At 41.6% G+C, this 25,417-nt stretch overlaps 1 protein-coding gene across 18 annotated transcripts in view; it reads right to left on the reverse strand.

Moving 5' to 3' along the window:
- Positions 1–12,247: 12,247 nt before the first annotated feature.
- The window catches only part of TRIP12 (thyroid hormone receptor interactor 12), a 138,151-nt gene continuing 124,981 nt past the window's right edge, over positions 12,248–25,417 (reverse strand). For all 18 annotated transcript variants that reach the window (XM_049888385.1, XM_049888383.1, XM_049888394.1 and 15 more), the window contains 8 exons: positions 23,011–23,125; positions 22,180–22,334; positions 20,955–21,119; positions 17,769–17,933; positions 16,111–16,224; positions 14,179–14,273; positions 13,586–13,689; positions 12,248–12,785 (listed from right to left, as the gene is read on the reverse strand). In XM_049888385.1, the coding sequence (XP_049744342.1) occupies positions 12,589–12,785; positions 13,586–13,689; positions 14,179–14,273; positions 16,111–16,224; positions 17,769–17,933; positions 20,955–21,119; positions 22,180–22,334; positions 23,011–23,125 (1,110 nt within the window). In that variant the 3' untranslated portion in view covers positions 12,248–12,588. The remainder of the gene's footprint in view (positions 12,786–13,585; positions 13,690–14,178; positions 14,274–16,110; positions 16,225–17,768; positions 17,934–20,954; positions 21,120–22,179; positions 22,335–23,010; positions 23,126–25,417) is intronic.

The raw sequence follows: 25,417 nt of genomic DNA on the forward strand, positions 1-25,417 counted from the left end.
CTGTTGGCCAGGTAGTTATCTTCCAAATTGCTTGGCATAAACAAGTGAGCACTTCCAGGGCTGCATCCATTTGTCGAAACATCTCACTTGGTATCCCATCAATTCCTGGAGCCTTGTTTCTCACCCATGCCTTCGGTGCAGCTTGGAATTTTTCCTTCAATACCATTGGTTCTTGATCCTATGCTGCCTCCTGAAATGGATGAATATTGACCAATTCTTTTTGGTACAGTGACACTGTGTATTCCTTCCACCTTCTTTTGATGCTCCCTGCAACCTTCAAAATTTTGCCCACACACACAAAAAAAAAACATTGCCATCGAGTCGATTCTGACTCATAGCGGCCCTATAGGACAGAGTAGAACTACACCATAGGGTTTCCAAGAAACAGCTCGTGGATTTGGACTGCCGGCCTTTTCGTTAGCAGGTGAACTCTTAACCACTATACCACCAGGGCTCCATTTTGCCAATAGAATCCTTCAATATTGCAACTTGAGTCTTGAATTTTTTCTTCGGTCCTTTCAGCTTGAGAAATGCTGAACGTGTTCTCCCTTTTTGGTTTTCTAACTTCAGGTCTTTGCACTTTTCATTATAATACTTTACGTTGTCTTCTCTAGCTACCCTTTGAAATCTTCCGTTCAGCTCTTTTACTTCATCATTTCTTCTCTTCACTTTAGATACTACATTTAAGAGCAAGTTTCAGAGTCTCTTCTGACATCCCTTTTGGTCTTTTCTTTTTAATGACTTTTTGCTTTCCTCACGTATGATGATGTCCTTGATGTCATCCCACAACTTATCTGGTCTTTGGCCTTTGGTGTCCAATGAGTCAAATCTATTCTTGAGATGCACTCTAAATTCAGGTGGGATATACTCAAGGTTGTTCTTTGGCTCTCCTAGACTTGTTTTAATTTCCTTCACCTTCAACTTGAACTTGCAAATGAGGAATTGATGGTCTGTTCGACAGTCGGCCCCTGGCCTTGTTCTGACTGATGATATTGAGCTTCTCCATCATCTCTTTCCACAGGTGTAGTTGGTTTGATTCCTGCGTATTCCATCTGGTGAGATCCATGTGTATAGTCACCGTTTACGATGTTGAAAAACAGTATTTCCAATGAATAGATTGTTGGTCTTGCAAAATTCTCTCATGTGATCTCCAGTGTCATTTCTATCACCACAGGCATATTTTCCAACTACAGATCCTTCTTCATTTCCAACTTTTGCATTCCAATCACCAATAATTATCAATGTATCTTGATTGCATATTTGATCAATTTCAGACTGCACAAGCTGATAAAATCTTCAATTTCTTCATCTTTGGCATTTGTGTTTGGTGTGTAAATTTGAATAGTAGTCATATTAATGGTCTTCTTTGTAGGCATATGGATATTACCCTATTACTGACAGCGTTGCGTTTCAGGATAGATCTTGAAATGTTCTTTTTGATGATGAATGTGATGCCATTCCTCTTCAATTTGTCATTCCCATCATAGTAGACCATATGATTGTCCAATTCAAAACAGCCAACACTAGTCCATTTCCGTTCACTAACGCCTACGATATCGATGTTTATGTGTTCCATTTCATTTTTGATGATTTCCAATTTTCCTGGATTCATACTTCATCCATTCCAGGTTCCAATTATTAATGGATGTTTGCAGCTGTTTCTTCTCATTTTGAGTTGTGTCACATCAGCAGATGAAGGTCCTGAAAGCTTTAGTCCACCCATGTCATTAAGGTTGACTCTACTTTGAGGAGGCAGCTCTTCCCCAGTCGTATTTTGAGTGTCTTCCAAACCGAGAGGTTCCTCTTCCAGCACTATCTCAGACAATGTTTCATTGTTGTTCATAAGGTTTTCATTGGCCAATTTTTTTAGAAGTAGATTTCCAGGTCCTTCTTCCCAGTCTGCTTTAGTCTGGAAACTCCACTGAAACCTGTCCACTTTGGATGACCGGGCTGGGTATTTGAAATACTGGCGGCATAACTTCCAGCATCACAGCAACACGCAAGCCACCAGTAGGACAAACTGACAGGTGAGTGGTGGTGTAATGGTATAGAATCCTAGTATTGCCAAAGTGGGGTCCTTATGGATCTGCTAAGGACCCCTGTGATGTAGTGGTTAAAGCACACAGCTGAAAACCAAAAGGTTGCCAGTTTCAGCCCACCAGCTGCTCCAGGAGAAGGATGTGGTAGTCTACTTCCGTGAAGAGGTCAGCCATAGAAATCCTATGGGGCAGTTTACTCTGTCCTATAGGGTCACTATGAGTTGGAATCAACTTGACAGCAATTGGTTTGGTTTGGTTGGTGTGTTAATGGAAAGGTTGGTGGTTCAAACCCAGCAGCCACTCAGAAGGAGAAAAGACCTGGCAATCTTCTCCCATAAAGATTATAGCTTAGGAAACTCTATGGGGAAATTCTACTCTGTCCAATAGGGTTGCTATGAGTCAGAATTGACTCAGTGGCACACAACAAGAACATACATTACAGACTTAAAAACTAAATTCTTAGGAAAGCAGGTTGGACGTGAGAAATTACAAGCAAATAGAATCAGCATCTCTGAGAACCTTTAATATGCTGTAGTGGGTTGAATGGGGGCGCCCCCAAGATAAGCCCAAGTCATAATCCCCAGAACCTGTGACTATTACCTTGTATAGCAAAGGAAAAAAAAAAAAAAAAAGCAATTAACTTAAAGACCCTGAGGGAAGGAGTTTAGTGTGGATTATCCAGGTGGGCCTTTATGCAATCACATGCATCATTAAGAGAAAAAAGTGCAGAAGAGGAGGCAATGTGACCAAGGGGACAGAATCTGGAGTGATGTGGCCACAAGCCAAGGAATCCCTGGAGCTACCAGAAGCTGAAAGAGGCAGGGAAAGATTCTCTCCTGGAGGCTCTGGGAGGCGCATGGCCCTGCTGACACCTCTGTTTTGGTTCAGCGACACTTAGTTTGGATGTCTGGCATCCAGAATTGTCAGGGAATAAATTTCTGTTGTTTTTAAGCCACACAGTTTGTGGTACTTTGTTACAGCAGCTCGGTGTACTCCTGTTATCCTGCTTCCTGAACGAATGTGGTCTTTCTCCATGTGATTCTTCCAGGAAGTATGGGATGAGGCAATTCTCTGGATCTATCCCTTCAAATTCAAAGGCAAATCCTTCAGGTTTCGTAAAAATAAGGAACTTGCAGGAATCATGGAAGAAAATCTCTGGTTTTGTGGAAAGGCCACCAGCTGGGAGTCAGACAACCTATGTTCTAGTCAAGACGGGGAGTCCCTAGGTTCATACAGCAGTTAATGCACCCCGCTGCTCACCGAAAGTCTGGCTGTTCTGAGTCCACCCCAGGTTGCCTCAAAAGAAAGGCCTGACCATCTCCTTCCAAAAACTTAGCCACTGAAAATCCTATGGAGCACAGTTCTATTCTGACATGTAGGGTGGCCAAGCATCAGAGTCCACTCAATGGCAACTGGTTTAATCAAGGCAGAGCACTGGGTGACCTAGGGAGAGTCACAACATCTCTGAGTTATAATTTCCGTGACTAGGAATGAATGGGTTTGATGAGTGATACATCAAGGATCTTTCCAGCATTAAGATTATTTTAGGTTATAAATCCCTGTCCATTATTTGCATAATAGGGTATGTGATCTTGGATGAGGTACATCAACTCAATCATGTTCAAGTAGAAGGCTGGTTTGCCTTTCTAATGCCCTTCCCAACTCTGAGAGTCTGTGCACATCTAAGTTCTGGGGTAGGGAGGATCTGACCAGTGGCTATGGTCATTAACATCCCAGCCTACCCAATACCACTCCCTAACTTGACAAAACGTAATTGAACAAATTGGTAGAAACCAATGGAAAACTCACTGTAATTTAACACTTAGATTTAAAAAAATGTCAAGTGACAGAAACAAAATACTGTTCATTCCCCAAGCCATTCTAATACCTGTTAATAAGTGGCCAAAAGTAAGCAACTTGAGAGTATTTCTAAAATAAACCTGCACTCTTATTTTGGCAAATTAAAATTATGTAGGAAATAGTTACTTTATTTTGTTCCACTTGATTAAAGAGGACTTCATACGCACTCTGGAGGTCTTTGGGTGGAGCAAAGGGTTTGCACTCGAATAATAATTGAAAGGTGGGTGGTTAAAACCCCCCTAGCAGCACCATGAAAGAAAGACCTGGCAATCTGCTTCTGTAAAGATTACAGCCGAGAAAACCCTATGGAACTCAGTTCTACCCTGCACACATGGGGTTGTTGTAAGTCAGAATTGCCTCAACGGCAACAGGTTTGGTTTTGGGTTTAATGTACGCTCTTAATCAGTTGAGTCCATCTTAAAAAGAGAGTTCCAGAATTGCAATAGAGATTAGGAGCCTAGAATTTTAGAGCAGGATGAGAATTTAGAGTTAATCTGGTCTGCTACCATAATTTTTGTTGTTGTTATGTGCTGTCGAGTCACTTCTGACTCATAGCTACGGGTTCTGCACCATCACAATCATTGTGATCCTTGAGCCCATTGTTGCAGTCACTGTGTCAATCCATCTCCTTGAGGGTTTTCCTCTTTTTGCTGACCCTTTGCCAAGCATGATGTCCTTTTCAGGGAATGGTCCCGTAATTTTACAGGTAAGAAGATACTCAGTGAAAAGTCATATGATGTGCCCAAGGTCAAATTCCAAAAAGGCCAACTCTCTGAATTCAGAGCCCAGCCTTTTTCCAAAACACCACATAGAAGTTGAATAGAAATCTTCATAACAGGCTTTACAAAGAGTGGGAAAGGATTGAATCCTGAATTTCACGGTATTTTATCAATATTATAAAATTCTGAATTGAAACGAACAATAGTTTTGAGTTAAATCTTTATTATTGAAAAATAATTGCAATGAGAACCAGGCCCTGTAAATGTGTGGACAATCTAAAAAGTCACTTACCATTGACAGTCTCCGTCTCTTGGACTGCCTGCCCTAAGTATATTTTGAAAGAAATATCATGTCACAATTCTCTACTCATAATCTTCAAACTGATAAAAATTGGTTTGTTTTTAAAATGGACTTTTTTCTTCCGCTATGACATTATCTGTTCTGCTGATGGAAACACTGAGGTCTTCTCTTCATTCATTAATGTTGTCACAATAACAATACTTTATTCTCACCAGCACTGATATTCTTTTCTAAATTGGGCCAAAGTAACTCCTAGTTTATCCTACTTTGTCATGAATCTTAATTTCCTTCCTGAACAATTTCTGGTTTTGTTTCCATTTTGTTCTAGACTGGACCAAATGACCTATTTATCAGAAGGTAAATAGGACTGTGTCAATAACACATTTTGGCAGGGAAAAAAGTACCACCAGTGGTTATAGGCCTGGTTGTTGCTGCTGCTGGTGGAGGATTTTAAGAGGTAATTTGTCCGACTGGGAGTAATTTGGACTGTCCTCTGGATTCGTGGGAGTCCACACAGTTCAGCACTTAACCGTATACATAATTGTTATGGTTCCATCTTACTTTCTACTTGAATCTTAAATTCTTTGAAGTCAAAGACCGTGGATTACACAACCACCGGACCCACAAAGAGGAAACAGCACAAGAGTCCAAAATAGTCATTCTTTCAGGGGCTATTTGAGCACCATCACATGCCAGGCATGATGCCAGGCACCAGAGAGAGAGTGGAAGGATGGTGAAGTAGAAAGACTGAGCACATCACACTGAAATGTTTGTAGTATGCTGAACTGACCATAAGATCCTAATAAAAAATCTTCATATAAAGGGAAAACAATGATTAAAAATAAATAAATAAAAACAATCAAACCCTATGCTCCTCTCCTAACTCATTCACTTTGTGATGCTGGCAAACTGATCAGCCATTAAAGAGATCCCCCCCTCCACTCTATCTCCCCCATGGATACAAGAGAGGAAGACCACAAAAATCTAAATTTTTTACTTCTGGATATCAAAATACCACTTAAGGCTTTAGGTGGAAATGAATTCCATACTCTATCCATCTGGCATGTTCTGTACCAGATGATGGAAGCAAACAAATCCATCACAGTGCTGAATTACCTCAGACAAAAAGAAATTTATTTTTTCCAGTCTATTAGCCTCTGGAGCCCTGGTGGCACAGTGGTTAAGAGCTCGGTTGCTAACAGAAAGGTTGGTGGTTCAAACCCACCAGCTGCTCCTCAGGAGAAAGATGTGGCAATCTGCTTCCGTAAAGATTACAGCCTGGGAAATCCTATGAGGCGGTTCTGCTCTGTCCTGTAGGGTTGCTGTGAGTTGGAATTGACTTGATGGCAAGTATGTTAAGACTTGAATCCTTTCCAAAAGCCGGGACACACAATCACTGTTTCTCAACCAGGAGGACATTGCCCTGATATTTGGAATGGATTTTGGGGAAGTATTAGGGGACATTTTGGGCTGTCACGACTGGAAAGCTCTGCTGGCATTTAGGGCCAGAAGCCAGGAAGTCAATGCCTCGCACTACAAGGAAGAAGAGTGCCAGTCAGAAAGTCTGTGATGCTTCTACTGAGAAACCGTGGAGGACATTTTGAAGGATCCACACAGCATGATAGAAATAACTCTGGATACCACTGAACTGGTTTGAAAAAATGAGAATAAGGTCCAGTGAGGTCAGGGGGTCATGGGTCTACCTAGTCAAGAGCGGAGCCGGGGCTCTTTCTGCTCCACCAGATGAGTTTTCATGAAGCCCTTTGCACAGCTGGCTCTAGAGCTCTATGCTGTTTTCTGAATGATGCCAGGACAGACTTTGGGAGAACTGAACTAACTGGACACAAGGGGTCTTAACAAAGGCCCTCATTAGCATTAATAAAGGAACACCAAACCACCCACTGGGGTTTCCTTATATTATTGTTAACTTAATGGACAATCATTTCAGCTGCTGCTTTATGGCAATTTCCCACGTGGCATTAAACTGTCAGTGCTTGGACCTATCCATTTAGAAATCTTGTTTTCTGCTCTTAAGTTCCTTAGCAGCACTGTTTTCTTGATAATAATGTAAATGCTTAGTTAATGGATATTTGGAGATGTTCACAGTGAGGTTACTTAAATTTACTTCTGACACCTGTCTTTACAGTGAAAGCGCACCTGGGCCTCAAAGTTGCAATGCAGCACTTGAGATAGAAACACCTCAGATGTCTACAAGGTTGCCTTTAGTCCCCAGGTAAACTCTTGTGGACCAGATACGCATCCTGGGCTCTGGGGCCTGCCTCCCTCGCAGCTCTGCACACAGGTCACACAGCCTCATTGCAGCCACCAGCACTCTCCCCTTTACATCAAGTGGGAGGGACCAGGCCAGGAAAGACCAACCTTGAGGTTCCGAACCTGGCTGAGAACAAGAAACAGGTGTGGGATAGGCTTCAACAAGCACTCAAGTTATGAGAATTCTAGCGAAATGGCCAGCCAACCACCCCTCAAAAAAATTACCTCATGGTGTTATATACAGTGACCTCGAGGGGGCCTGAAGGGACACTGTTTGTGTTCAATTGGAATAGTGGCTCAACAACTGCCATTAAGATTTAAAACCTCATCTGTATAACCTGTTGACGTGCCAACGTCCATTATTACCACATCAACCAAAACTGTGAAGCTTCTTGGGTCCCAAACACAGGATTGATAATACAAACTGCAACACACTGGTTATAAACTTTATGTAAATACCTGTCTTGTGGTAGACTTGTGTTTTGGGTAGCACCTTTTATCTCTCATCTAAATAATTTTGCAGACTATGAGATTCATTGAAGAAAAATATGGCTTTTTTTTTTTTTTTTTACACAGGTATACCAAGACAATAAGGATAAATGGGTGTGTGTATACTGTGTGTATATATATATACAAGGATATTCATTCACTTTTCAAAATAGTGGGAAAAAAACAAAAACCCTTTCAATCATGACTTAATAAAAAAAAACCCACCTCCTTTTCTCTCCTAAACCAATTCTACTTTTCTCTGTTTCTGTAAAATAGACTGTCCAGACACTTAGGGACGGAACAGCAAGTTAGAACAGGCAGGGAAAAAAGCCAAGATAGTGACTTCAGTGTCCCAACCAGGAAGCTACATTGTCTCTGCATATTCTCAAGTATCTTCCAATCTCAAAGGTACCACTTTACCACCACGTAAGAGTATCTTACCTTGAAACAAGTGCTTATCTCTACCGGTGAACAAGTCACAGGACCAGCCCTCTGAATATTTGCCACCTGTAATGTTCTCTACCTCCTGCCTCCAAAAAAGGCTAAGATCACAGTTTACTTACCCAACAAAATAGGAAGCTTTCCAAGAGCCACGCGTGCGAGCACATGCCACTTCTCAGAAGAACCCTCTAGTTGTGCATAATGTAATAAAGCTCTCTGTCATGGATTGAATGTGCCCCCCGCCCCAAAACATGTCAGCTTGGTTAGGCTGATTCCCAGTATTGTGTGGTTGTCCTCCATTTTGTGATTGTCCTGTGTTATAAGTCATAATCCCTGCCTGTGGTTAAAGAGGATTAGGGTGGGGTGTAACACCCTTGGCTCAGGTCACATCCCTGATCCAATGTACAGGGAGTTTCCCTGGGGTGTGGCCTGCACCACCTTTTATCTTACAAGAGATAAAAGGAAAAGGAAGCAGAGAGTAGGGGACCTCATGCCACCAAGAAAGCAATGTCAGGAGCACAATGTCCTTTGGACCTGGGGTTCCGGCATGGAGAAGCTCCTAGTCCAGGGGAAGATTGATGACAAGGACCTTCATCCAAAGCTGAGAGAAAGCCTTCCCCTGGGGCCGACGCCCTGATTCTGGACTTCTGGCCTACCAGACTGTGAGAAAATAAATTTCTTCATTAAAGCCATCCGCTTGTGGTATTTCTGTTACAGCAGCACTAGATGACTAAGACACTGACCATGTAGGATAATGCTGTTTATTAAAAATATATTCAGGGAGACGGGAGTCAGTGCATTTATGCAATTTTACATACACATCTGTAGTTTGAGGTTCCATTATTCCAACAGTTCATATAAATCACTGTTTCAGATAAGAGAAAAAAACGCTTTACACAGGAGATCAGCAATTGGTTATAGGTTTGGTAATATGAGTAGGCTTGTTGTAAAAATAAAACCACCTCTTCCATCATTAAAGTGTCTTCTTTATGCAGAACAAGTCTTCAGAGTTAAGAACTTTTTCTTGCATAAGAATGATCAACTTGAAGTTCCTGGCAAACAGCCAATCCTGTTTCCTATAAACGCTATGTTTCGTCTGGAATTACTTTTTTGAGGTAACAAAGGAAGCGTTTTCAGTGATTTGTCACTAGGTTGTCCTTTACCATGTATGCCAACTATGGCAATGTCAGACCCGAGACTCATACAAAAGCACTTCTCAGAGAATTAGAGATACAGAGTTGGACATTTCCAAACAACGGTCTTATTACAGCAGGGAAAACAAAGTGGGTCAGAAAAACAAAGACCAAAATAAATGAGTGGAAGGCTTCATCATCTTTGCTAATGGAGAATGAACAATACATCCAGGAGCCCCCCAAAAGGATCTGGTTTTTGAATGCACTGTCTTTAAATCTTTTCCCCAGTAAGTCTCCTTTCCTAAGCATATTTTTTTCTTGGATTATCAGTGGCTTTCCCACTTCCTGAGCTCATACTCACTGACGTGGAACGGGGAGCCTAGCCTCAACACCTGGCTGACCAGAGGGAAGGTGACAAACTCACAACATGCTGGCGATACTCCTTGATGTGGTCTAGTCTCCTGCAGAAGTTGGTGCTGTCCCTCAAACATCTGGCCTTTATGCACAGGAGGGGAAGTTAACTCCAAAACAGTGGTCACCTCTCTCTTCACCTAAGTGGCCAAACGCAGGAAGGAGGGGCTTTAGGATATTACCTTTCTCACAGACTGCTACCGTGAAAGAACGTTCTCTTTAACAGGAAGAAAACCTGTATTCCTTACAACGGGGAGCTGTGTGAAAGGCTGCTGCTGGATTTGGAAAAGACACCTAGCACTTTCCCCGTGTCTGCTCCCAATTAGACTACCCAGAACTTACAATTCACTTTTCGAGGGGCTTTTCTGTTTCAATGTTGGGTTAAATGAAGACTATGGATTTAACTAGCTCTTCTCTCCTTCTGATCAAAGCAGTAACTGTCTAAACGACACCACCACAAACTCAGTGTAGCCGTGTCTATGATGCGATCTGACTCCATCTCAGCAAAAACAGAGGCCAAAAAGTCTCAGTCACTACCTAGCTGTCTAAGATTTTTAAGCACATGTAGAAATTAGTGCTTGTGGACAGGATTACTAAGCAAATAAACTTAAGGCATAACTGGAGTGAGAGCAAGTGAAGTGTATGCTTTTTTCTCTATGATGCATTTAAGGCCTCTGCCACGAGAGATTGCTTTAAAACAGCAAGAATGTGTGTGTCTTCCTGCCCCAAATTAAACAAAGGTCCCACTTTCTAAGGAAGGGGTAAGCCAATTACTAAAGACAAAGCTTTTAAACAGGTAACTACTGACTATGAAACACTCAAGTTGCAGAGTTTGATTCCGAACCATCCTACGTACCCGTCTGATGTTGAAACTGATGAGCCCAAACTGGCCAGGGCCACAACACAGATAAAATATCAAGTACAGATATTTTAATACGAAACCTTACTTTGTTTACAGACCTGTGAAAATTTTAAAAATAGAACCCTTTAAAAAAATAAGGAACAAAATGCTACGTTCACACAAAAATCTTTGTGCTTAAGTTTGTGAAAAGGTATCAGAACAGCCTAAAACAAATCGGTTCATGTTTTAACACTAATTTTGCTGGATTACACTGCTCAGATCCTATGCTGCCGACGTGAAAACTGCAGAGATGCAACACCCTTTTCTTCGGTTTCGGGGTAAAGCTGCGCAATGGTCAGCACCTCTCCACGGGTGAGGAGCCCACTCCTCACGCGTTGCCGTCTCCACTCCATCACACTTAGTGGGGTTGACTGCCCAAGTTAACTGTAAAGAGGGGGTGTTTCCATATAAGGCCACTGAAGTGTAAAACAACAAAGAAAGGAAAATAAAACAAGCCACCAAGTTTCTTTTGGGTGGTGGGATAGGGAACACACGGCCTTTCACGTCAATTAAATAAGACTCTGAACAGTCAGTAAAAAGAAAATTGATTTCTCAAAGTTCAATAAAGGAAACAATTAGCTCATCTCTGATTTTCAAAGCGATGAATTAGGGAACATTCTCTCAAATTGATGCAACTGACTTAATTTTGAACCGAAGGAAGGAAGGAAGGAAGGAATCTCCTCCCGTTCTCTCTCCACATTTCCTTTTCTTCAGGTTACTGTTACGAATTCTTGTTTGAACAGCGCAATCTGCCATGACCAGGGTCATGGAGATTCTGACCATTTCCTTGCATTGGTACAGCTACACAATTGCAAAGTATGCATACGGCAGAGAACTATCAACAAAAATGTGAAGCAAACTTTATTTATTGTCAGGTAAAAACATGAACCTGAAGGATTATTGCAGATTTGAGAAATCAGCACAGAAAATGTGTGGACAGAATGCTGCTTACAGATGCTATTACCTGTGTTGAGACAGAGGCTGAGCGGTTTGTCCCAGGCGAGCAGTGGGAGGAGGGGACAGGAGAGTAGGGTAAAGAAAGGAAACCAGGAACAGGAAACTTAACAAGAACAAAGGAGAAAAAAATTCTTTTTACTCCAACAGAGAATGAAAATGGCTAATTTTGCTTAAAACTTTACATCAATTCAAAACGCTCTGGCTGCAGAATAATAAATAGCGGCCAGTCCGAGCTGTAGATTTTTTTAACCTACACCAAAGAAACGAACTTTCCTCTCTCCGTTCCAGAGGCTGTTGCTGCCGGAATCGCGTGTAAATAGACCTAGAGGGACACCCGGTAAAAGGCCAGGGACGCCCTACGGCTACATTAAAACCAAGCTAGAAGAAAAATCTACCTAGTTACAAAGGCTGAACTATACTGACAATATATTTCAATTCCAACGGATTTTAAATTATATCTTAATTTGAAAGAGTACAGGGCAACAAAAGCCCTGGCTAGTGTAAGATGTAACAACTGGGAGTGTTGTACATAAAAAGAACCGTGTGAACAGACAATACACCCATCAGGGAGAGAATCAGAGGGACGTGAGAAGTACACAGAGCTAGTCTAGTCAACTCTACCGGTCAAATACACGGGAGCTTTAATTTCTGTCCTTATGTACAAGGGTTGTCTTTGGAGGCAACAAAACTGCGGACTTAGCTAGATGGATACACACAGCCCAGGGTTAAACTGCACAGCGACATTTATTGTTCCAGCCTGAAAAACATCCCTTTTTTAAATTTCACACAGCAAAGCAAGTTAAAAACTTCACTCATCAAATAAATGATAATTTAAACAAGAACTTGCTAAAGAAACCTCATTACAACAACTTTTTAGGGCCTGATCACTTTAAGTCCATGGGGCCATTAATGAACAGCAACCAAGTGTCTCTTTTATCATCTGCAAGCCGTTTTTTCCTACGACAAGAAGGCGTAACATGTTTCCTTGACTCAGGTGATACATTTAGAAAAGAAATCATGATTCTTTCTTTTGCTGTAACAGGCAGACACTGAGTTGGTGTTGTGATCAGGAAAGATGGAACGACTGCTGCCCTTCTCTCGCTGCTATCAACAGTTTCTCTCGCATTATCTCAATGCTTGAATAGTCCGGCAACTTAAGATAGTTCACGCAAGTCATTACAGAGGGCAGGAAGTCATCTGGGTTTTCTGTTGACTCAAATGTCTTCCGGACAATTGTCAAAGGTGGATTCAAACTCCGGAAGCCTGAGTAAGAGGGAAGGAAGAAAGACCAAGGAGCTTAGTTTACGGGACGTACACCGGCTAGTTCAGAGAAAAACGTGCCTTTTATCCATGAGAACGATCAGTCTGGCACCCCAAGTACACCCCTTATTATGTTACCACTACGGGAAAACATCAAACTGCTCTGCTGTTCACGCTCACACACAAACACACACAAACTCACACATAGTATTCCTTCTTGCGTGGCAATTAAGTCTATACATTCTATATACCTTTAGTGTACACAGCCTGGTATCTGTTTTATCACAAAAAGCCTTTGTATAACATGAAGGTAAAACGTTCTTTATGCCTTACCAACTCAATTCACATTAGGAATCATTTCTGAAAAATCAGATGTTAGCATCCACTCTAGCTAAGGCGACTAAGAGTTTATAATGTTCCAATGCCTTAGAATTTTATAGAAAAGCAGCATTACGTGTGGACTAGTAATCGTATTTCAACGTATTTAAGACGACCCCCGTGAATTTTCCTGCCAGGGGAGTCTCTCACTATACTCTTAATACCCTACAAAACAAACTGAAAACTTAGGAGCATTATCAAACTGAAATAACTAAGAGCACTGTGAGTCAACCGCAGAGCGGAGTTTCACACACAGACACCCAAAGAGGCAACACACAGAGAGCATTCACACCGTACCCACCTCCAACAGGCAGTCTGGGGCTACCAGTCACAAACTGGAGAAATAACTAAGAGCACTGTGAGTCAACCGCAGAGCGGAGTTTCACACAGAGGCAACACAAACCGAGCGTTCACATCGTACCCACCTCCAACAGGCAGTCTGGGGCTACCTGTCACAAACTGGAGAAATAACCTCTGCTGCTCGTTATCAAAGCTGCTGAGAATCTCAAACAAGAACTTCACAGCCCGACTACAACAAAAGTAAATGCAGCAGAATTAGTTCATCAGATTAAAATGCAGGTTTTTGTCATGCCACATCACTGACTTAATTAGATATAGAGCTTACCAATTCTTAAATGTGACTATAATATGCAAATTCTCATTACAGTGCGGTCTGAAAATCAAATTTGTTTTTGTTGTAGCTGGAATTCAAACTGAATGAGTACTGAGATGATAAATGAGACTTGATCTGAGACTGCGTAGATATTTCTGTTTCCCTATATCTAACGATGGGATTAAACCTGCACTTAGAAATACTTGGAAGAAACCCCTTGGGTCCTAAATTGCAGTCTTGACAGAAATAAGGCCAAGGTATCAGTAAGCCTCCTTTAGGAAGTGGGCAGATTTTAAAATGACCCCCCCATCCCACTTTTGTTGCTGCTGTTGTTTCAACACATCCATGCACAGACCTCCCGTTTCCGGACTATAAACTGAAAGCCTGGCAGAGGCCGGTACTTACCTGTCATGAGTGTAACCGTGATCCGGCCGGCAGCATTCCATCAATGTCTTTGCATCCCAAGTGTCTGCTTTACTGCCACACAGGAGCTGATCCAGCTGTGAGGTTAAATAATGGTGAAGAATTAGTAACAAAGTACCTGCGTAGGTGGTGAAAACACATGCTGGTTTCTATTAAGCCAATACCATGGTCTACATGTACCAAGTAACAGCATCATCTTCAGGACCAAAAACTTCTGCTGAAGGCCTCTTCCTTCAGTGTGCTTTTCTGACATAGTTCTACATTCAACTTCCTTTGCCGATGCACAGTTAGGTTCCCTGCCTGTTTGCAGGGACTAAGTTCCACAGAAGCCTTTAGATCTCAAACGACACACAACTGAGACAGAGCCTTGCTCTAACTCTTCCTGGCTCTTCTCATTACTTTGGGGTTTTAATTTGATAATCTGCTGCTAACCAGGAAAGACTTCTGAACCCTGGCCTTCGGAAACACAGTAACAAAAGCCAGCAGGAGAGAGTGGAACGTCTATGCTATGCTACATGGGTGGGTGTACGGGCACACCCTACAACCATATCATTCTAGAAAGAATATTAGAAAGCAAGAAATGCTTTTGTGTCCTTGGAAAATCTAACATCAGCTTGAAACTCAACCACTTTCTTTCTGGTTACTGCCCCCTTTGTGGAATGACTGCATACTTTGAGAAAACCCAGTTCAGGGCAAACGAAAGGTAGTATCACTCTCTGTCAGGTACTTATATACGCTGCTTAATTCTCATAGCCCTGTGAAATAGGATTATCCCAATTTTATAGATGAGGACTTGAGATCGGAGTGGTACAGTAAGACCACATAGCTAAAAGGCGGGGAGATTCAATTCCAGGTGCAACACCTGGCAGCAGGTCTCAATTCAATTCAATAAACAATCAGCAAATGCCCTAATGTGCCAGGTACACCTCAGGCTTGAGTAAGCAGCAAAGCAAAGTGGACACGAAAACAATAATTGAGACCAAAACGCTAAGTCACTCAAAGTTTCCAGATTCACTCAGTAGTAAGTGAATACTCTAAAGCTCGTATTCAAAAAATAAAGAGGGTTCCAAACTGGAGAAACCTAACAACTTCTAGCCCCCTCTCTCTATGATACCTCACTACCAGGGATTACTTTTCTGAGGTTCCTGTTGCACTTCAAATAAAGATGGCGGGAGGAAAATGTGCACATAAACCCCCCTTCTTTGTCCTCACAAGTGTCTTTCCTCTGTGTATTCAGCAATCAGATAATCGGCAATTCTTTAAAATTTGAAGGACTAACTTTGATCTAAAACATCTCATCTAATCCAGCAGGAGCCCTGGTGGTGGGCTGCTAACCGAAAGGTCAGTGTTTCAAACCCAACGGCCGCTGCACAGGAGAAAGATGTGACAGTCTGCTTCCGTAAAGATGACAGCTCAGGAAACCGTATGAGACAGCTCTATTCTGTCCTGTAGGGTCGCTATGAGTCGGAATCAGCTTGATGGCAACGGGTTTCATTTTTTTTCCCCCCATCTAATCTAGGAAAAATCTAGGAAGCATAGCTTAAAAAATAAAAATAATAATAATAAAAAAAAAGAACCACTTCCTCAGTTCCCCTTATTACTACACTGGGCAAAAGGGGCCAACAAAGGACCTGAGGTTCCCCTGCCAGGCACAGAAGTAGAGACATGCAGCTGACAAAGCAGCTATGCTTGCTGTTACACACGGACCCCACTTCCCTAGGAGGGAATGCTGAATGCATACTGTTTGTAGATCAGCACATGACCCCGACCTCCCCCGAATCTGTTCTACTCCCAAACCCTCCCCTCTTTTTGCAGTATGACGATCACTGACATGATAGCACAGAGATACTCCACAAAGATTATCATAGTCACAGAACCAGACACAGCCATTTCTTTTAGACATAAGCTACTCACTTCCTCCGGGTAGAAGTACTGAAGATGACTGAGTGGGAAGACAGATTCAAATCCATCTCTGAATGAATCAAATTGCCTGGAGACGCCTTCATTTAGGGCCCAAAATATAACCAGCTGCAAAAAGACAAGTCTTTTAAAAACCGTGACAAGATTTCAAATCTCTTTACTAAAAAAAAAAAAAAAAAAAAAAATACTAAATAGTATGTGGTAAAGTATAGTAAAACACCCTTATGGATGACCCTTTTTTTTTTTTTTTTTTTTTTAAACAAGCTACTAAATTTTTGAAATACCTTTTAGAAATTGCATATAAGTCAAATTCTAATTTGGATCTAGGCTAATAAAAAAAAACGTGAAAAATGCCATGTGCATTTATACGCAGTGTTTTTTAAACATTTATTTACGTAAAACCACTGTGGTACAGATTTACATTACTTTAGCCAGATGAGAAGCAACGGAGAATTCCCCTAGAGAACAAAATGTTGAGAAATAAAGATAATGTTTCAAGATCAACAATTACCAACTGTTAAGGGTTTTTGACTTTTAATATGGAATATTTAACTCTAAATCATGTTAAGTTCTTAGAACCACCCACTTCTGCAGTGTTTCCATCTACTTAAGAAAGTCTAAAAATGCAGTCATACGAAACTGAAGGATAAACGCAAGTAACTCTCATCGGTCCAGTATCATCTAGTCGTCAAAGGCTTTGGCTAACCCACTGGGTACAAGGAAACAAAAGAACTGGATAAAAATGAAAAGATTAATGTTTTGTTGATAGGAAAATGTTTTATTATAGATGGCTTTTGGAGAACCTTAACCTGGTGATTAACACATTATTCACTAGTAAGCTGGAAGAGTAAGTATCGCAAAGTTACTGAACAAAGCTGGGAATGTGAGAAGACAGTCCTACCGAATGTAAGAAAGAATTACTTATGACCACAGAACTGTTAGGTAATAGGGAATCTCAGATATTATTCAGTCTATTCTCTCTCTCTCTTAAACCAAAGCCTGGGTATTCCACAGGCTCTAATGTTCCATGGGAGGTAAATGGAGAAATCAAGTCCAGGAGGACATTCTGACTTGAATCCAATACTCTTCTCCATCAATGCCAGGAATAAACCAAAACAAACTTTTCAAACACTGGTCTTTTATATTTATTGTAATTTAAATTGTGACTTACAGTTAATATAAAACTTTTCTCTTCAATTTAATAAATATAGCCAAAGACCATGAATTTAATCTGCTGAAAGACCTCACTCAATGCGTGTGTGTGTGTGGCTTAAAAAAGGCAGAAATGTAGTTTAGAGAGCACGTAAGTGATGGCTCCCTTTTCTGCTTTTTTTTTTTTTTAAAGAAAACATAGTCTTATTAGATAGCATTCAAGCTTGAGGGAAGGTAACTGAAGATTATACAAGGTATCATGGAAGTATGTGGTATATTTTCTCAAGCCCCAGCCCAGAATCTACGACTTTAGTGGCCTTCCTGCAGTGGTCCCGGAGATGTCAAAGGTCTAACATCACAGTTTCTGTGCACAGAAGCTGACGGACACAGACTCTGCTTCACCGGACTTGGGCCCTTCCTCTCCCTGGACAGAGTGCCAACAGACAAAGCCTTACACGGCCACACTGGCCCTCTCCCCAAAGGACACCACAGTTACATACTCTTAGATACTCCTCTAAATTGTGGATAGTCACTGGTATGTCCTTTCCTCCTTTCTTCAGCTCAATGTTGGGAAACCCTGGCAGCGTGAAATCCAATCCTAGGTCTTCAACTGAGCAGCCATTCATAGTCAGGGTTTCTAATGCATATTGTAGACTCTCTTTGGTCTGGGGGAAAAAAAGAGGCGTGAGGTCAAGCGCATTAATTCACTCAGTTTTGTTTTTATTGTGTTCATAAACGTAAGATTTCCTAATAAGTTTTACGGGTTCCTCTAGTTCTTCGCCCATTTCTTTTTATCATCATACTCCACATACACGTAAGTCGCTGCAATCACAAAAGAAGTTATCTGGTACACCTCAGAACCCAGACATTTTTATATCGCCAAGTGACGAGAGTGCTTGCGTGTTTCTCCATAATTAGATGCTGCTGCCCCACTGATCACGTTCAAATCAGATTTCACAAGAGCGCATAATAGCCTGCATCTTAATTCTAAGAATGTGGGCTCTAAAGTCAGACAAATTTTTCATGAATTCCAGGCTCAGCTTGAGGAACCTGATACATATACACACACAAATACATACAGTTAGGGAACTGTACATACAAATACCGCTGCCATTATTATCTCGGAATGGTAACTAACTCCTTTTCCCCTATAACACTCAAGTCTAAACAACACCCTGGAGGTGCCTCATTCAATCACTTCGGGCCTCTGAACGTAACAAATCTCCACTCACACAGTAACAGTGTGATGAAAAATAGTTTCCAACAAAGTCCTAAGAAAAGTCAAGTCGTACTTTAATGATGAATGTTAAAAGCAGTCTCTATTATTCACCTTTTAAAATGCAAGCCTGTGTAAAATATTATGTTTTAGATTAAGGATCAAAGACCCACACGCAAAAATACAAATTCGTTCTGAAAATGAAGGCATCCAGTACAGGAGAAAGAAGGCAAATGACTTTTTAAACTGGAGATGGCTCTGTGTTTAAAATTTAAAAACTAAGTTCCTACAGGCGGAGCATTCAAGGTGCAGAATAAACTACGAAAGCTTAGGAAGTTCTGATAGTTCTTTTTTTTTTTTTTTTTTTTTCAAAGAAAACTGAAAAGCTGTTTAGAATTCCAGATAATTCTGAATATAAAAGAGGTAGAAGCATTATCTGAGGTTGAGATCATCACAGCTGTTGAAAATTACGTCCACATTCACTTCTAAGTAACGTCTAAGTCTCTCTGTTTCCGGTGCGTCATTTGATGATACCCTAAGGGGGGTTCTTCATTTCACATTAGAAATATTCTTCAGCAGAAAGATTAATAAAGGGTTCTCCCATTGTGATGATGTCCCAATGGAAAACTCTCCAAATGACCCCCTACCTCCTATCACAGATCAAGGCGATCACTACTATTTAATCACTACTACCTCCTCTCCCGGGGGTACGGGGGTACGCAAGAAAGGTCTCATTTGTGAAGGTTTGCATTACAAAATGCTATTAGTAGACAGGGATCCTTTAGATGGTTAGAGGGATCTGCTGTTAATTCTCTAGACTTACACACCAAATCAGAAGCTTTAGCACATTTCCTGCGTCTCCTTCAAGAATGTAAACTACCAAGCAGACTCTGATCCAGGACAGCTGTATAAAACAACGGGGCGGTGGGTTTCAGAATGCCATCATTCCTCATGTTCTGGCTGAAGGTTGCAGCTTTAGCAATTTGGTTAAACAGTAAATCAATTTCTGGAGTGCAGACTCTGCGTTATGCAATGAATACTGTTAAGCGGACAACACCAAGAATAACGAAGGACGGAACAAATCTCAAAGGAAACCACTGAGGAAGAGAGCAGTGGCGCGTAGCTTGTATGAGACGGCGGTGTATCACGAAGCTCACGTAATGTAAGAGTGTGGGCTCAAGTCCAGGCCCCCTACGTTCTAGACGTGTGACCTTGGGCAGATTACTCAACTTGCCTGCCTCAATTTCTTCATTTGTAAAATAGGGGTTTAAATAACTGAAAAATAACCATTGCCATCGAGTCAATTCTGGGTCATAGTAACCCTACGGGACAGAGTAGAACTGCCCCCACAGGGTTGTTGTGAGGATTAAATGAATTAGTATATGTAAGGCACTGAGAACAGTGCTGTGACTCTTTTTTTTCCTTCTTCTTGCCCCCCACCCCCACCCCGCCGCCTTTTTTTGTTCATTATTTACCTAAGAGATGACCCTAAACAAGATTGTAGTAGTTTAAAATTTACAAAGTTGGTAAGCCTAAACCTGACTGGTTCCAAAAATCCTAAGGAAAACAGATCTTGTTTGGGAAAAAATAGTTAATTTACTTGGCTTTATTAAACACTCATTTCTCTTTTTCATTTTTTTAAAAAAGTACCAATTAATATGAGAGATAAAATTGATTCCCTTACAAATCCTCTTACTCCCTGCTGAGAACACATTCTAAACCAGTCCCCCTCCGTTAGCTCATCAAGAGATGTGACACTTGCCCAAGACAGGATCTCGCTTCACCACTCTGCTTTATATAATTTATGAAAAGGGAATGAACTTTAGCATTGCTCTATTTGATCTGTGCCATTTTTTTTTTCCCTTTAAAAATTCATTATTTTCTCCTAACATCAGATATGGATCCACTACTAATCTCATACTGAGTCAAATGATTCTTTTTAATCTACTGTTAGTATGTACATAAAGGATATTAATAATATAAAGCTCACAAATTACCCATGAGATCTAAGTGAGGCACCTCAACGCGTTTACCGAGAACAGTGGACACCCACCATGGCCTTTAAAAGCATCTCTCTAGAAATGAATGGACCTTTCCTGAAAATAAATCTCTTCTGGGGATAGTTTTATTGGTTCAAGTGCCAACCACAGTAATCCACTACGATACGCTATCCGCACAGATACATAACGCTCATCTCCAATGTAAAAGCAGAGCTCTGTGGTTCCCTTCAGATCAGAAGTGCACGTTAGTTACTAGTCAGGTTGTTTATCCATCACCTGCTGACCAGAGCTCTTCTGACCCACTGTGGAATCATATGCTTCAGTTGTTAAATAAAAAAAAATCCTACTCTTCTAAAAAGGAAACGCTCATATAAGCTAACTGGGTCAAATACAAACTATGTACCAAAGACTGAATCTTTCCAAAATAAAGGACTGATCTACTTGATGGTTTCCTGGTCTTCTGAGCCTACCTGGGATTTATCTTGTTCAAGTCTTTTCTTCTGTCTGACAATGTCTTCGAGGTGGTATACTGATCTGGCTACAACTGGGTCTACATCAAACAAATCATGCGATGTGAGTGAAGTTTCCTGCCGTAGCATCCACTTATAAAAGGGTAAGCCAAGGGGAAGGTCCACCTGAAAGGGAAACAAGCAAAACACGTTAACAGTTATTACGCCACGCTTCAACAACTGCCTCAGTTCTATGTAAGACCCTTCAAGAGTCCATTTAGAAAGACCAAGAAATTCCTGGGGAAAGAAGATAAACCACATATTAGGAACCGTTTTTCTCATTACATGAAATCCATTATCCCCACTGAACTCAATTTTAGGCTCTGATACTGTAAAAAAAAAAAAACCTATAATGCCAAAGAATCCTATTCAAGCACTGCCACTAAAAAGGAATTTTTCCGTGACGGACACTTACTCTCCACAATCCATTTTACAGGGGAACCTCTGAAACACCAAGAAGGGTTTGTAACAGTTTTACTCTACTATTCTGGGTTAAAATAAACTCATTTTCTCTCAGTCTGTATTACTGCATCTTCTGAAGCAAAAGAGCTTGAAAGGAAAAACCAACTATCTTTAAAACAGTCAATAAACAGAACTCCTAAAATCACTGATAAACAGCCCATTCCTCAGTTAAGGTGAAACTGTAACCTTGTGAAGCTGACATCAGATGAAAATGTCTTACACATACCCACAAAGTACACCTGAGAAGATGAGAACAGGAAATGAAGAACAATCCAGAAGTATTCAAGCCTCTGTATACTGATTCCTCGGGTGATTTTATGGCTCTGGCACTCTAATGGAAATCTACAGTGGTTGAGCTATGCGCTCATGCTCTCCTACTACTGAATTAAAAAATTTAATGGCAAACGCTTTTTAAATACTATAAATAAAACCGCCCTCAGGGTTGCATGATTCTCTGAAATTTTGCTACTTCAAGGTGTGGCCCACAGGAGAGCAGATGGCCATCACCTGGGAGCTGGCGTGAAAATGTGGAACTCGGGGACCGCACCGTAGGCCTACTTGATCAGAATCAGAATTTTTAACAAAATCCCCAAGTAATTCATATGCACGTTAAAGTTTGAGAAGCACTGTTCTAAAACACAGCACTGAATGGACGGTGTTCAGGTGCTTTCACAAAACATTTTTTAAAAGGTGTAGAAAAGCACATGATTAATTCCAAACTTACCAATCTGAAATCCATGATAGCCTTGGCCATTAATTTTCCTAAGAAGCGAAATTTCATCTTAACCTTTGCGATATGAGCTGGCTTAGCTGTCCTACCAAAGGGAAGTGCAAACAGGCCCTGGAGGTTTTGAATATACTTGGTCCCTTCTTGGCTTCCTGGAAAAATGAACAATTCACCAAACTTTAGATACTTCCAAAAATAAAACAAAACCAGGTAACTAAGAACATTTCAGAAACTCAGCCTTCTCAAAATGAGAAAGGAGGTCTGAACGAAATTCTGTAGAGCTGGAAGGACATCCCTTGTTTGACAAATGTTAACAGAGGCTAAAAGAAATCAAGTGCATGACTGCAGACCACACAGCATGGTTTTCCCCCAGGAAACTGCTGTTGTTAGCTGCAGTCATGTCAGCCCCCAACTCACGGTGACCTCACACACAGTGAAATAAGATGCTGCCTGATTCCTCACCATCCCTGTGATTGGCTGCAGATCAGACTGCTGGGATCCACAGGGTTTTTCACTGACTGATTCTCAGAAGTAGACTGCTACACAATCTTCCTAAGGCTTCTTAGTCTGGAAGCTCTGCTGACACCTGTTCAGCATCATGGCAACATGAGAGCCACCACTGACAGACTGGGTGGTGGCTGCATATGAGGTGTACTGGCCAGGAATTAAACCCATGTCTCCCACATAGAAGGTGAGAGAGTTCTACCACTGAACCACCAACGTCCCCGTACTAGGTAGTTAGGTATAGTTAACGAATTTGAAGGGTGCAAGTGCATTACTTGATCTGAGTAACACAAATCAACTGACTACCTCACAAATTAGCGTTACCTTTTGGATTGCTAAGAGTTACTTCTTCACCTCTCCAGAGACCCAAGTCAGCTCTCTGTAGTTCCTGAGATACAAGTGCATAAAATTCCAGTGTAGGCCCAAGGCCTGTGCCAACCTAGAAAAGAACAGAAGTAAAATGATTTCAAATTCAGAATTTGTGGGTTTTTTTTTTTTTTAATATTCCAACGTTTGGAGGTACGGATACTAACAGCAACTGTCTACCAAGATGCATTACAAATTCAGTCCCAAACTTTCCCCTGACTGAATTTATCCCTTCAGTCTTGTCACCTGGAAAAAGAACCAGCAGTCCTCTATTCTTGCTCCCAATGGCCCCAACATTTTAATTGAGCTTGTACACTGCAGATACAAGCACCGCTGTCACTGTATTCCCTTGCCTCAGAGAACAATATGGCATTGTCTTGTGTAGCTCTCTTTCCGCCTTTTCTCTTTGGGGAACTGTTACCTTAAAACCAGCTCGAATGTCACAGTCTTGAAGAAACCTATCTGCCCCAAACAGTCTTTTTTAAGGCCTCACATTTCTTTTACTTAGGTACTTATCACATTACTTTGCCACAATTCCTAGTATCTGCTTGAATATCTCACTTGAGGAGGAGAACTGCTTTATTCACCTGTGTATCCCCTGCAGTGACTGGCACATTTAATAAAGGTTTGTGCATAAAATATGAATAAGGGAAGTCTGAACCCAGCCGGCACTCCCAGGTGTGTCAGTGGTTCTCAACCCTGGACGGTGCACCCAAATCCCCAGGGAGCTTTATAACCATGCCCACGCAGAGTACGATGTTCTAGGATTCTGATTTAGTAGGATTCTGGTTTAGAGTCTGGACACCAGTAGTAAACAGCTCCAAAGGTAAAAATCACTAGACACGTGGGCCTGGAGATGTTCACAGCAGACGTATTCTTCCTTCATGCTCTAGAGCAAGGGATATGACAAGCTCACATCACAGATGATAGGCTGACTCTCACCACAGTCCTTTCAAGAAGGTTACATTTCACTTTAGATTATCTGTAAACAAAGGGTAATATCTCACCATTATCCTAGTTATATCATGCTTGGTAAAGTAGAGGGTCAGCAAGGAAGACCCTCAGTGAGACTGACACAGTGGCTCCAACAATGGGCTCAAACACAGCAACAGCTGTGAGGCTGGCACAGGATTGAACAGTGTTTCGTTCTGTCATATACAGGATCGCTGTGAGTCGCAACCGACTCAACGGCACCTACAACAAGTAGTCACTTTTATAAATTATCCATATTAACTTAAAAGATCAGGTGCAGTCACCAAGTGTTTAACCCTGACTTTCAAAATCCTGATCACACTGGACCTGGGGACATTTTCTTGACGACCCCCAACCCTTTTTCAGTATTGTGTGTCCCAAGAAACGGCACCCTCATCCACCACAGGGTGAATGCTCCAACCACAACCCTGGAGCCATCCTCGACTGCTCTTACCATCTCCACCGCCCAGACCATCAGGAAACCCTGGAGGCTCTACCTTCAATATAGATTCTAAACTGACTATCACCTCACCTGTACCGCCATCGTCCCTCAGCTGGTCTATTCTTAGAGCCACCTAAGTGGTCTCTCCACTAGCACCTGACAGCCTGAGTTCTATTCTCACAGAGGCAAGACTGAGATTTACAAAACCTAAGTTGGTATCACTGCTCCACACCCTCCAACCGTTTCCCATCTCACTCAAAACAAAATTTCCAAGTTCTTGCCATTGCTGACATGTCCTATGTAGTACCTTCCTGTACCCTCTGACCTTGTCTCTTACTACTCAATCCTTGCTCACTGTGCTCTAGCCACACTCACCCTCCACCAGGCCAGGAATGCTGCCCCAGGGCCTCTGGCTCACTATTCTTTTGTTAGAGATACTCTTGCCCAGATAGCAATGGCCTGCCTCTGCTCAGATGTCACCTTACATCACCCTGCCTTGTCTGTCATGTTCTATCCTCTAATTTTTCTTCACTGTTTCCCACATGACCTAACACACAAATGTGCACAAGTGTGTGTGTGTATCAGTCTCCCAACCTAAAAAATAAGCTCCATAATGGCAGAGATTTTGTGTACTTTGTTCTCTACTAAATTCCAGATACTAGAGTATGGGGAGGGAAGAGAAGCAGAGAAAAGAGAAGCCTGCAGTAACACCTGATATCCACCAGATGGTGCTATAAAAAGCCAGTTAATTTTTCCTCCTTTAACACAATTTTTATCTCAGGTTAAGTTGAAATCACTAAGATTAGATCAGTCTGTTTTCTTCATCCAAAGGCTGTTATTTCTAAAAGCCAAAATACAGAGACAGAAAACACATCAATGACTGCCAGGGCGTGGGGTTGGCGGAAGGAGGCTGCAAAGGGGTTTGAGGGAGTTTTTTGTGGTGATGGGCCT

The sequence above is a fragment of the Elephas maximus genome, chromosome 6 (assembly GCF_024166365.1).
Source record: "Elephas maximus indicus isolate mEleMax1 chromosome 6, mEleMax1 primary haplotype, whole genome shotgun sequence".
In the NCBI taxonomy this organism is placed as follows: Eukaryota; Metazoa; Chordata; class Mammalia; order Proboscidea; family Elephantidae; genus Elephas; species Elephas maximus.